This window comes from Pseudophryne corroboree, chromosome 7, assembly GCF_028390025.1.
Source record: "Pseudophryne corroboree isolate aPseCor3 chromosome 7, aPseCor3.hap2, whole genome shotgun sequence".
Classification (NCBI taxonomy): Eukaryota; Metazoa; Chordata; class Amphibia; order Anura; family Myobatrachidae; genus Pseudophryne; species Pseudophryne corroboree.
In genome coordinates, this window is record NC_086450.1 from 483,667,927 (window position 1) to 483,682,658 (window position 14,732).

At 41.9% G+C, this 14,732-nt stretch overlaps 1 protein-coding gene across 1 annotated transcript in view; it reads left to right on the forward strand.

Moving 5' to 3' along the window:
- Positions 1 to 14,732, forward strand: part of LOC134943895 (uncharacterized) — a 102,372-nt gene that overhangs the window by 83,212 nt on the left and 4,428 nt on the right. Inside the window, exons 8-9 of the mRNA XM_063932465.1 lie at positions 7,184 to 7,216; positions 14,354 to 14,386. Of these exons, the coding sequence (XP_063788535.1) occupies positions 7,184 to 7,216; positions 14,354 to 14,386 (66 nt within the window). The remainder of the gene's footprint in view (positions 1 to 7,183; positions 7,217 to 14,353; positions 14,387 to 14,732) is intronic.

The following is a 14,732-nucleotide window of genomic DNA, read 5'->3' on the forward strand; positions in this document are numbered from 1 at the left end:
CTCACAGTTCCCAGACTCTGCATTACCTGTGCCATTGATCACGCCGTGTCCCCACACGGGCGCACAGCACCGCGAGCAACCGCACTGGCAACGGATGAACCCCAGAACCCGCAAAGGTGAGAGACCGGTTCGTGACAGTACCCCCTCTTCTACGGGTGGTCTCCGAACACCTTTGAACCTTGTCAGGATTTTTGGAGAAGTATTTCTGTACCAGTCTTGGAGCATGAACATCTTCAGAGAAAACCCAAGATCTCTCCTCCGGACCGTAACCCTTCCAGCCGACCAGAAACTGTAAACGTCCATATCGGGAACGTGAGTCCACAATCTCCTTAACTTCAAATTCCTCATTCTGCAAAGAGTGAACTTTAGGAGATTTGGACTGGGTAGTACGGAACTTATTGAGAATCAAAGGCTTCAGTAAAGATGTATGAAAGGCGTTAGGAATTCTCAAAGACGGTGGCAGCTTGACTTTGTATGACACAGAGTTGAGTACCTTTACAATGGGAAATGGACCAATAAACCTGGGAGCAAATTTCTTAGAAGGAACTTTGAACTTGAGATTGCGCGTAGAAATCCAAACTTGGTCTCCCACTTTGTAATTCGGTACAGCTTTACGTTTTCTATCTGCAAAAGATTTATAACGAGCGGAAGTTTTGACCAAGGACTTACGTACACAACTCCAGATGCTAGATAGACGTTGAAGCTCTTGATCTGCCGCTGGGACCTCTAGGGCTGGCAATGGATGAAACTCTGGCACACGAGGATGAAAGCCGAAGTTAATATAAAAGGGCGTAGATTCTGAAGATGAATGGAAGAGATTATTATGAGCAAATTCTGCCAATGGAAGGTAGTCAACCCAGTCATCCTGTGAGGACGATATATATAGCCGGAGAAATGTTTCAAGGTCTTGGTTGACTCTCTCAGTTTGTCCATCTGTCTGAGGATGATATGCAGAAGAAAAGTTCAACTTGACATTTAAAGATGAACAAAGCGACCTCCAAAACTTGGCCACAAACTGTGTTCCCCGATCAGAGATAATTTCTCGAGGAAGGCCATGCAACTTGAAGATTTCAGAGATGAACAATCTGGCTAGTAAAGGGGCTGATGGTAACCCAGTTAATGAAATAAAATGTGCCATTTTCGAAAATCGATCCACTATCACCCAAATGGTATTTCGCCCTTTTGATGGAGGTAGATCGGTCACGAAATCCATTGAGATATGAGTCCATGGTTGTTTGGGTATGGATAGTGGATGTAGTAGACCTGGTGGAGAACTTCTTGGACTCTTATGTTGGGCACATTTAGGACATGCTGCTATAAACTCTTGGACATCGGCTTTGAGACGTGGCCACCAATAAGACTGTTGAATAAATTTGAGAGTCTTTAGAACCCCAGGATGACCCATGAAGGAAGAGGAGTGAGCCCAGGTAAGCAGCCGTTTTCGAAGACTTGTGGCGACAAAGGTCTTGCCAAGCGGAGGAACTGGAGAGGTTCGAGTCATTAAAAAGGACGTAGGATTCACAATGGCTTGATTCGTGGTAGCATCGTTTAATTCAGAAGAAGCAAAGGACCGGGAAAGGGCATCTGCCTTTTTGTTCTGAGACCCTGGACGATAGGTGAGTTTGAAATCAAATCGTGAGAAGAAAAGCGCCCATCGAGCTTGTCGTGGATTCAAACACTGAGCTGACTGTAGATACAGAAGATTCTTATGATCAGTATAAACTGTAATGCGATGTTGTGCTCCTTCTAGAAGGTATCTCCACTCCTCAAATGCCAACTTGATGGCAAGTAACTCTTGCTCACCGATTGCATAATTACGTTCTGCCGGGAGGAACTTACGGGAGAAATATCCACAGGGATGGACCTTTTTATCTTCAAAGACTTGTGACAACACAGCTCCTACTGCTTCTATAGATGCATCCACCTCTAGTAGAAAGGGACGATTCAAATCAGGCTGTCGAAGAATGGGGGCTGACACAAAGGCTTGCTTTAAATCAGAGAAGGCTTTGATTGCTTCAGAAGACCAGTTCGTAGGATTTGCTCCCTTGCGAGTTAGGGCTGTGATGGGAGCAGCTAACGTAGAATAATTCTTGATGAATCTCCTATAGAAATTCGCAAAGCCAAGAAATCGCTGAATCCCCTTGAGAGTTGAAGGAGTGGACCAATCTCGGATAGCTTGTACCTTACCTGGATCCATACATAGCTCTGATCCAGAAATGATGTAACCAAGGAACGGTATGGAAGATACTTCAAAAGTGCACTTCTCTAACTTACAATAAAGTTGATTTTTCCTCAGACGTGTCAGAACCTCTTTAACTTGGTGACGGTGAGACTTTAGATCCTTAGAGAATATTAGGATATCATCCAGGTACACTACTAGACACTTGTAGAGAAGATCACGAAAAAGTTCATTCACATAGCTTTGAAAAACTGCAGGTGCATTACAAAGACCAAAGGGCATTACGAGGTATTCGTAATGCCCATCCCGGGTATTAAAAGCAGTCTTCCACTCGTCCCCTGCACGGACGCGGATTAAATTGTAGGCCCCTCGGAGATCCAGTTTTGTAAACACAGTAGCTCCCTTTACCCGGTCAAATAATTCTGGAATTAAGGGTAATGGATACTTGTTTTTCACAGTGATCTCATTGAGTCCACGGTAATCTATGCATGGTCGTAACCCACCGTCCTTCTTCTTAACGAAAAAGAATCCGGCTCCTGCAGGTGAAGAAGATGGTCTGATAAATCCTTTGATTAGATTTTCCTGTATATAGTCAGACATAGCTTGCGTCTCTGGGATGGATAGCGGATAAATTCGTCCCCTAGGAGGGGTTTTGCCTGGAACCAGGACGATTGGGCAGTCCCATTCGCGGTGAGGAGGTAGAGAGTCTGCTGCTTGTTTACTGAAAACATCTGCAAAAGATTGATACACCGGAGGTAGGTCGGGAAGGCTAATTGACCGGAGAGGTACAATTGAGGCTAAACAGTCCTTGGTACAAGATTTACCCCACGAAAGGACTTCCATGGTTTGCCAATTGAGTTGAGGATTATGTTTCTGCAGCCAAGGTAAACCAAGTATCACATCTTGAGAGGCTTTGGGAATCACGTAGAAGGAGAGGTATTCGGAATGGAGCACACCAACTTTCATCTTGAGACATACGGTTCGATGAGTAATTATACCATCTGGAATTCGACTTCCATCCACTGCTGTAACGGCAACTGCTGCTTCCAGAGGCATGGTTTGAACTTTAGACCGCATGACAAAGGCTGAGGAGATGAAGTTCTCGGCTGCCCCGGAATCTAGGAGAGCTGAAACCTTCACTGTAGAACTTGGAACTTCTAATTGAATAGACAAGGTCGGCTCTTTCCCAGAACGTGGTTCTAAAGTAACTCCTAGCTTAAGCTCCCTTGAATAAGCTAGGAGCGAGAGTTTTCCAGGCCGGAGTTTGCAGGATTTAACTAAATGTTCGGAGGACCCACAGTACATGCAGAGGTTACCCTGTCGACGATGAAGTCGTTCCTCCTCTGTGAGGCGAGAGCGCCTAATCTGCATAGGTTCTTCTGTTGTTACCGGCGACTGTGATGAAGAATCTTGTCGAGGCCTAGGATGATAACGTGGACTAGATCGCTCTGTCCTGGACTTCTCTAAAGATCGCTCTCTGTAGCGTAGGTCAAGTTTGTTACAGAGAGAAATCAATTCATCCAGTGTAGTAGGCACATCCCGGATAGTTAAATCATCCTTGATTTTCTCTGAAAGTCCATTCCAAAACGCGGCGATCAGGGCCTCCTTATTCCAATTTAACTCTGAAGACAACGTACGAAACTGAATAATATATTGACTGACAGGACGTGAACCTTGACGCAGACGGAGAATCTCTAAAGATGCTGAGGTGGTTCTGCCTGGTTCGTCAAAGATTCTCCGGAAGGATGATACGAACTCCTTGTAATTAGAGAGGATAGGATCACCTCTTTCCCATAATGGAGATGCCCACTCCAGAGCCTGACCGGAGAGGAGGGCAATAATATATGCAACCTTAGAACGAGCTGATGGGAAACTGGCGGACAACAGTTCAAACTGGATCTCGCATTGATTCAGGAATCCTCTGCAAAGTTTTGGGGTTCCGTCAAACTTACTTGGAGAGGGTAACTGCAAACAGGACGTAGGTAGCGTCTCAGGAGAAGCTGTAGTGGTAACTGGGACAACTGGAGTTGGAATCTGGACTAGAGATGTTTTAATAGCTGTATGAAGAATCTCTAAACGGTCTGCCATAGTTTGCATAAACTGCACTATTTGTGTCTGTATAGACTCCTGGTTTTCCAGACGGGAAAGGATATCTGATGTAGCACCGCCTCCTGCGAATTGGTCACTTGACGGATCCATGTGGCCAGTGCTTACTGTCAGGTCCGGGTGTTTTTGTGAATCCGTAAACCCTGAACCAACCACAGGTGTAGGTGCTGGTGGGAAATGAAAGCAGGGAGGACGAAGGAAGTTCCGTTTCATATTTTATTAGAAATAACAATTCAGTAAGGTGTTAAATGGCAAGTTGTTAATCATCATATTATACTGAAGTATTGCAGGAATGGCAGAAACAATATGCAGGATAACACTCAAAGATAAATAAAATAAATGTTCATGAAACTGTATGCAAAACAAGCTGATGAATAAATGTAGAATTGTCCAAATATAAACAAGCTTTGATGCTGAACTGCAGAATGTGTTTAACTGGTTAATGCAGACATGAAGAAATAACTGTAAGGGTTCGCAATGGAGTTTTGAGAGTTAACTGAGAGACTGTGAAGAATTATCCTTGTAATGACAACATAACAAATAAAAAGTTCAGAATTGGGTTACTTGCGGGTTCCGGAGATCACTGTGAAACTGTAGTAGATGACAAGGTGATGAATGGGTTAAATGCAGAGTTGAACAAACGAACAGCTGAGAGAAACAGAATCCTCCAGACTTTGAATGATAGGCAGACTGACAAGGTAACCTCATGCAGGACACTGGGAATCCAACTATTTCCAATAGGAGTGCAATTAACTGACAGCACAGCAGAGAGCCGGTGGATCTTTCAGCAGTGAAGGCTGCAGACGGACCTCTGGGAACGGAGGCGATATCTGGACCACGGGAATCACACAGGAATGCACGGAGAGAGCTCAGAGCTAGAGCACAGCTTTGATACAACAAAGCACTGGCCCAGAGTGACATAATCCCAGCCTACTTAAAGGCAGCACAAGCACGGGATTGGCTTACACCTGCCCACAGGTGTTTTCACAAGTGCTCAGTATTAGCTATTTGGTCTCCAACATGGCCACCTCCTATACAGCAGACACACCGCAGTGCCTTAGGCCATTTGGTCCCCGCACTCACAGTTCCCAGACTCTGCATTACCTGTGCCATTGATCACGCCGTGTCCCCACATGGGCGCACAGCACCGCGAGCAACCGCACTGGCAACGGATGAACCCCAGAACCCGCAAAGGTGAGAGACCGGTTCGTGACACTCCTTCTGGCACTCTTTCCTTTACCCCTGGTGCGCCAAGGTATTTTCCTATTTTTTGATACAAAAAATAAATGAAATGGCATGGGCGAAAATGGATTTAAAAAAAGGAGCGAAAATGCCCGCAGTTGATTACCCAGTCTAAAAAACGGCACTTAATTGAACACCTCTCTATATACTGTATATTGTACTGTAGCTTTTCTGTCCTGCGGCGATTGGCTGTTTTTACTATGGCACAATTACTTTAACCCTAGGCAAGGCAGCTTGAGCCGAAACACAAACAATAGCCTCTAATAGACAGTTGTAAATACAAATATAAAAGAATGTAAGTGACAATCAAATAGAACAGATGGAATTAATAAAACAAGTATATTAATAAATAATAGAGTATGTAATCTTAAATTCTCCTAAAAGTAATGGCAGTCAGAATTCATAGCCTCAGATACTATATACTATATACTGTAGCTCAGTCTATGCAGAAGCAATGTTAATGGATGTCTGATCCTCAGAAAGTCCCTTCCACGACCACAAATAAAATCACAAATGTGAGTGGTTACAGTATTTGGGGATAAATAAATCCAGCAAGGGTAAATAGTTACCAAATTTGTGTAAAGGTTGATAGGGCAGTTTTAGCAAAGAAGCATAAGTCCCAGAAGTCAGTTCCCCTTTGTATGTGAACTGGAAAAGCCAGGTGGAGGAAAGAGGCCCAAAGGGTAAGTTTCGCAAATGTTTCAGAGATGATGCAAAACGGCTGACGCGTTTCGCTGTAGGGCACTACCAGCTTTACTCCAAAGGTAGTCTTAGTTGGCCAAAGTTGTGATTCATATAGTACTGCCAATATGGCTGCTGGTTTGCAGCTGGCAACACATTTCATCCCATCCATGTAACTATACATAAAATAGTACATATCAGGAGGCAAACATATTATATTCTCAAACACACTGCATTTATAATGTGCCATTTTAACTAAACAGTGTTAAATAAATAATGTTAACCAGGCCATAACACACAATGTCTACAGTAGCAACCCAAACTTCAACGGTGGAAAACCAAACACCCTCCATCTAGGAAAGCGCTCCTGTACTGTACGTGCAACTAAAGAAAATTTGTCTCCACAACCTCTATAAATTCATCTTTTCATCCTCCTAACCCTTCCCAAACCTCCTTCACTTCTCTAATGTTATCCTAATGTTCTAACCTCATGTGCCTCTTTGCCATCTCCAATGTTCACCTTTGCCCCCCTTTGTCACCTCTACGTTCTTCCTTACAACTGACTTTGCAATAAACATTAAAGCTGAAATGGATACAAATTGTTTTCTTTAACTCAAACTGACGTTCTCTTCTCTCTCTTCTCTTTCTGTCTTGTCTTTCTCCTCTCTCTTCTTTTTATGTCTCGTCTTTCTTCCGGTCAGTTTTCTCACTCTATTATTAAGTCTCTGCAACTGGGGCACCATCCACTTAGATTGGCTTCGCATAATCTACTTACAGTAAAGTGTAAGAGTCACTCCGGAATACTCATCTTTCTCAACCTCTGTGACCCAGAAAACATTCATTAGGCCAGGATACAAAGAGAGAAGTCATTAATTCAAGACACAGTATATGATAATGTGCCCTTTTGTATTCTCTATGATCTTTGTTTATAATTATGCACGTTAAGATGTTTCTCTCTATTTCCTTCTGATTTAGGGACAGAAAGGACCTAAGAAAACTGGCAAAAAGGTATAAATTAATAATTACTTCAGTTTACCAATGACAATGAACACATGCAAAATGTACTTGTGTAGACCTAATGTTCCTAATACAGTGAATGGTACACAGTAAGGATGGGTCATAGATACTGGGAACTGTACACAGTACAGGGATGGGCCACAGATCCCGGGTATTGTACATAGCACAGGGATGAGCCACAAATACCCGGTACTGTACATAGCACAGGGATGAGCCACAGATACCAGGTATTGTACATAGCACAGGGATGAGCCACAAATACCCGGTATTGTACATAGCACAGGGATAGGTCACAGATACCGGGTATTGTACATAGCACAGGGATGAGCCACAGATACCGGGTATTGTACATAGCACAGGGATGGGTCACAGACACCGGGTATTGTACATACTGTAGCACAGGGATGGGTCACAGACACCGGGTATTGTACATACTGTAGCACAGGGATGGGTCACAGACACCAGGTATTGTACATACTGTAGGACAGGGATGGGTCACAGACACCAGGTATTGTACATACTGTAGCACAGGGATGGGTCACATATACCAGGTAGATATTGTACATACTGTAGCACAGGGATGGGTCACAGACACCAGGTATTGTACATACTGTAGCACAGGGATGGGTGACAGATACCCGGTATTGTACATAGCACAAGGATGAGCCACAGATACCGGGTATTGTACATAGCACAGGGATGGGTCACAGACACCGGGTATTGTACATACTGTAGCACAGGGATGGGTCACAGACACTGGGTATTGTACATACTGTAGCACAGGGATGGGTCACAGACACCGGGTATTGTACATACTGTAGCACAGGGATGGGTCACAGACACTGGGTATTGTACATACTGTAGCACAGGGATGGGTGAAAGATACCCGGTATTGTACATAGCACGGGGATGAGCCACAGATACCGGGTATTGTACATAGCACAGGGATGGGTCACAGACACTGGGTATTGTACATATTGTAGCACAGGGATGGGTCAGAGACACTGGGTATTGTACATACTGTAGCATAGGGATGGGTCACAGACACCGGGTATTGTACATACTGTAGCACAGGGATGGGTCACAGACACCGGGTTACTGTACATACTGTAGCACAGGGATGGGTCACAGACACCGGGTATTGTACATATTGTAGCACAGGGATGGGTCACAGATACCGGGTATTGTACATACTGTAGCACAGGAATGGGTTACAGACACCAGGTATTTTACATACTGTAGCACAGGGATGGGTCACAGACACCGGGTATTGTACATACTGTAGCACAGGGATGGGTCACAGACATCAGGTATTGTACATACTGTAGGACAGGGATGGGTCACAGACACCAGGTATTGTACATACTGCAGCACAGGGATGGGTCACAGACACCGGGTCTTGTACTGTACATACTGTAGCACAGGGATGGGTCACAGACACCAGGTATTTTACATACTGTAGCACAGGGATGGGTCACAGACACCGGGTATTTTACATACTGTAGCACAGGGATGGGTCACAGACACCAGGTATTGTACATACTGTAGGACAGGGATTGGTCGCAGACACCAGGTATTGTACATACTGTAGCACAGGGATGGGTCACAGACACCGGGTCTTGTACTGTACATACTGTAGCACAGGGATGGGTCACAGACACCAGGTATTTTACATACTGTAGCACAGGGATAGGTCACATATACCAGGTAGATATTGTACATACTGTAGCACAGGGATGGGTCACAGACACCAGGTATTGTACATACTGTAGCACAGGGATGGGTCACAGATACCGGGTATTGTACATACTGTAGCACAGGGATGGGTCACAGACACTGGGTATTGTACATAATGTAGCACAGGGATGGGTCACAGATACCGGGTATTGTACATACTGTAGCACAGGAATGGGTCAAAGACACCAGGTATTTTACATACTGTAGCACATGGATGGGTCACAGATACCAGGTATTGTACATACTGTAGCACAGGGATGGGTCACAGACACCGGGTATTGTACATATTGTTGCACAGGGATGGGTCACAGACACCGGATATTATACATACTGTAGCACAGGGATGGGTTACAGACACCAGGTATTGTACATACTGTAGCACAGGAATGGGTCAAAGACACTAGGTATTTTAAATACTGTAGCACAGGAATGGGTCAAAGACACCAGGTATTGTACATACTGTAGCACAGGGATGGGTCACAGATACCAGGTATTGTACATACTGTAGCACAGGGATGGGTCACAGACACCGGGTATTGTACATATTGTTGCACAGGGATGGGTCACAGATACCGGGTATTGTACATACTGTAGCACAGGTATGGGTTACAGACACCAGGTATTGTACATACTGTAGCACAGGAATGGGTCAAAGACACTAGGTATTTTAAATACTGTAGCACAGGAATGGGTCAAAGACACCAGGTATTGTACATACTGTAGCACAGGGATGGGTCACAGACACCGTGTATTGTACATACTGTAGCACAGGGATGGGTCACAGACACCGGGTATTGTACATATTGTTGCACAGGGATGGGTCACAGACACCGGATATTATACATACTGTAGCACAGGGATGGGTCACAGACACCAAGTATTGTACATACTGTAGCACAGGGATGGGATGCAGATACCCAGGATTGTACACAATAATCCTTGATGATAGCAGTTTAGGTATCCCATGTTTAATTAACCCTGATTATCAAAAAATAGTCATGTTGTTACATTCCAAGGAGGATGAAACATTTAACAGAATATAGAATTATTTTCTATAATCCCAAATCTAAGGAGGGAGGCAGAAAGGAAAGAAGGGGAATTAATGCATTAATACAGGTCACTGGTGTTGGAGATAGACTCCGTATATCAGCGTCCTTCGGTCATCTGTTTAATACCCTTGAACATCAGTCAATGGTTCTGTACTTAGCAGCCGGCTGGAGACCAGAAATAATGAGACAACACACAGGAGATATGTAGAAGCTCAGCAAGTCATTTCTGATCTGACTCGTTGCTCTAGGAGCCTTTATTTATACACAAATGAACAAAGGAATAAAGGTATGGCAGTGTGTTAGCCAATCAAAGTACACCGTGTGCAAAGATATGGCAGTGTGTTAGCCAAACAAAGTACACCGTGTGCAAAGATAAACAATGATTTAATGAATCCAATTATAGCATTCCTGTGTGTGTATTCTTATCACTATTTGCTCATTAATTTAATAAGAAGGCCTTTTTCTTATTGCCATCTGGACGTTAATCTTGAAAGCCTTCTTTCCATTGTCACCTGGACATTCCAAAACATACTCCTTAAATGTTCTCATCATGCAATTAAAGTTTTATCTTATCATGGGAGTTAACTAAATGTCCTTGTGACTGCAGCTGGAGAAATCATATTGCTCTTAACAAAATAGTTTCTCACAGAAATATTTATGTAATTCATTTAAGGATATTATATATACTAGCTGGCTATGTTCCTTGAAAATTGCAATGAACATTCTAATCAATACCAAATTATGAAACATAGAATCACATAACTGCTTATTGGGTTGAAACTTATTTTATAACATTATGCGTGCTTTTAGTTATTAAATACAAAGCTTACAACAGTTATAAAGATGATTTTATATTTAAAACTGTTTTAATTCCTTCAAAAACTCTTGAAGGTCTTTTTCTGGGCGTCATGCCAGTATCTGGGAATCTTGCTAAAAAATACTATCTAGCAATTATAAATCTGCAGGTGTGAATTCCCTAGCCTAGCAAGCTAATAGGGAGTCTCTTCCCTATCAGGTCATTATTTTTAATAAGCTACTGACTTCTTATCATATAATAAGTTTCGTTTATACAGTACAAAAATTCACTTAATAAACTCTTTAAGGGGTAGGTAGGATTAGTAACCCATATATGTATCTGAGCTGATTCTTGACCATTATGAATATGTTGGAGTGCATATTTCTTATACAGGTTGCTAGGGCTAAGGGTCTCATGCATATATCATATAAATGTCACCATTACTTATAAATTATAAAAAATAGCTTGAAATACATCTAGAATGGCTGCCATTTTATAAAATGGCTGATAGCTGCTTTAGCATAATGCTGTCTCTTTCACTGGCTTCTGTATGTTTTGTGGATGTACATAATATTATCGCACTCACATCCCCCATGTTCCTTCTTTACATGTATAGCAATACTGCGTGTCTGTAATTTGTTAATTATATTCCATCAATGTACAAGGAATCTAATACAGGTTGAGTATCCCATATCCAAATATTCCAAAATACGGAATGTTTGGAGTAGAACAAAGATAGGGAAACCTTTGTTTTTTGATGGCTCAATGTACACAAAGTTTGTTTAATACACAAAGTTATTAAAAATATTGTATTAAATGACCTCAGGCTGTGTGTATCAGGTGTATATGAAACATAAATGAATTGTGTGAATGTAGACACACTTTGTTTAATGCACAAAGTTATTAAAAATATTGTATTAAATGACCTTCAGGCTGTGTGTATAAGGTGTTTATAAAACATAAATGCATTTTGTGCTTATATTTAGTTCCCATCACCATGATATCTCGTTATAGTATGCAATTATTCCAAAATACGGAAAAATCCCATATCCAAAATACCTCTGGTCCCAAGCATTTTGGATAAGGGAGACTCAACCTGTATTTAGATTGTGTTGGGCCTCTGAAATCCGGTAATTTACATGAAGATTGTAATAAATAAATGACACCTTTTGCTTGAGAAATTATAAATGATATTAATGGAAAAGTTTCTATACCTGTAGTAATGGTTGGAAAAAAAATATTCTAAAGTATATGAGATACAGTACAAGTGAATGCAATGCAGTGTACCTTCCCATATGTAATATTACCCTTTGGTTATGGCGACATCCAGAATTAGTAATTTTTATACACACTTGGTACAAATATGTTTTGCAAATTATCTGACTTCTTAAAAATTACTAATAGGGGTCAGGTCAACAGCTTCTCTGATGTATGGATATACTGTAATGGTAACAGAGTGTGATTCTTTTTCTATATTTTACCAGAAGATATACTGAAATTCTAAATACCGCACATGAAACTTTCTTCCCACACTACCAAATTTGTCATTTACCAAAAATATTTTATTTTTATTTATCTTGAAGAAGAATGTCTTTACAGTATATCTATGTGGAACACCGTTTAGAAAGCACAATTACAAGATTTGGATATTATTTCTCTTTAATTGTAATAAAACTGAAGCTTCATCTTTAAACAGATCTCATGAGAAGCAATTTTGGCTCATTTGCCTTAGTTGTCCATGGGGAATATTTTTTATCCCATGTAACGTAGAAATTGCTTTTGAAATGTAAAATGTTACGTGTTGACTCTTCCATATCCAAAATGCTTGGTACCAAAAGTACTGTATTTAGAATTTAGGATTTTTCTCTATTTTTGAATATTTGCATACCATTAATGAGATATCTTGGGGGTCGGATCCAAGTCTAAACACAGAATGCATTGATATTTTATATACACCTTATATGGGTTACATACGATATCCCGAAATAGCAACTGCTGAATCTTGGCACTGGGAATCCCGACACCCCTAACCAACCCTGCAGCCTAATCCTACCACTCCTCCCGCAGTCTAACCTGAGCTCCCCCCCGCCACTGATTACCAATCCTGAATGTTTGCAGGTCCTAGTTCGGGATCCCGTCACAGCGTGGGTATTCCCATCAGTGTTTGGATTCTGGTGTCAGTATTCCGAACGTTGGGATCTTGACCAGATCCCCCTTATTCAAAGAGTCTGAAGGTTATTTTATACAATATTTTTAATACTTTTGTGCATGAAATAAAGTTTCTGTACCTTGAAACATTCGAAAGCAAAGGTGTCACTATCTCAGAGGTACTCGAAAAAAAATGGGATTTCTGAATATTTTGATATCGGATTTCTGGATATGGGAGACTGAACCTGTATAACTTCCTTCCAAATGGTTTTAATTCTAATTACTCTGTTTTTAATACCAAGAGTGATGTCCAAGCAGGAAATGTGTGTGATGGTGACAAGTGCTCATGAATGTGATATTACATACTGTATGTTGTTTCATCGTAATATCACATTGTATTAAAATGTTGAACAAATGTAGATAAAAGAAATGTCATCTCCATCCCAAATAATAAATAAATGATCACTATATTGTCCATGGAGTACCATATTCACCATGTATGGTCCACATATATAATCCTCTGCCAAGTGGCACATATTATTATTAACCACTTGCCCGGTGTGGGGGCTTCACATGTGACTACACCAGGCTGGACTTTCTGAGACATGGTCACATCTAATGCAACCATTCATAAATGTCCACTGTATGGCTGCCGGAAGAGAATCTTCTGGCAGCCAACAGTCTCAGAGGGACCTCCCAGTTCCTCTGTACCCGTAGCTCATCCTCCAGTTTGTCACCATGCTGGTGACTGTGATTGGGTAGCCTGGTGGCATCCCCCACCTGGCGGCTTGTGTGCAGATGAGTGCACTAGCAGCCGTGTTTCTGGACCCCCCTGCCCCTCCTCCGCCTGTCCCGGTCACTGAGACCAGCAATGATAGGGCAGCTCAGTTGCAGCCCCTTCCACCAGCATCAGCAGCTGTGGCTCCGCACTCTCCCGCTTCCCTTGTTCCCATACTGTAGCCGTGTCAAGAACTTGTAAATTAAAATTTTCACTAAATTAGATAATTGCTATAAATAAGAATAAACAAAATATATTCCAAAGTAAATTTCCGTAGTAGCTGCAACACCCGACTGCTGTAATGTGATCAGACGTAGGATAGTGTATACTTTTTCTAACATGCACCTTCACATTTTGAGATGTTATTCCACAAATGGTCACACAACACCACTGCACAGGTGTCCTTCCTAATGAGAAACATTTCTCCATACGATCACTGCACTGTATGTGGACTGTATTTTCCAGCACCTTAGTGGTATTTCTGCAATATCGCAAGGTATCAAGGTGATTAGCAGGAAATACATTAAATAACACAATAATTAAAAAAAGATCAGTGTTCTTCATCTTGCAAGTTTCTTTGAAAATTAATATTGATAACATTTTATATTCTCATTTTTCAGCTATTTGAAGGCAGCAAAATCTCAGATGCTAATGTAAGTAACACATGTTGTCAAACTTCTCTAATCTCTAACAGAACATGTAATTACATTGTTATGGGGAATAGCAGCCATGAATTCAGAAGAATTTTATATACAAAGTAAAATATTGCCATAATGGGCCCTTTGAAGGATTCCCCTTTGCAAAGCATGAAATCTATAAACTCATATTGGCCATTCCAACAAAGTAACTGAAGGACATCTGTAGAGTTGCATCACTACTTATGACTGAAGGCAGGAGGAGCATGGTGAGGAAATGGCCCATCAATAATACACTTACCTCTCCATAGTCCCGCAGCTGTTCTGCACAGATCACTGGGAAAATGGCGTAGCCACCATTGTC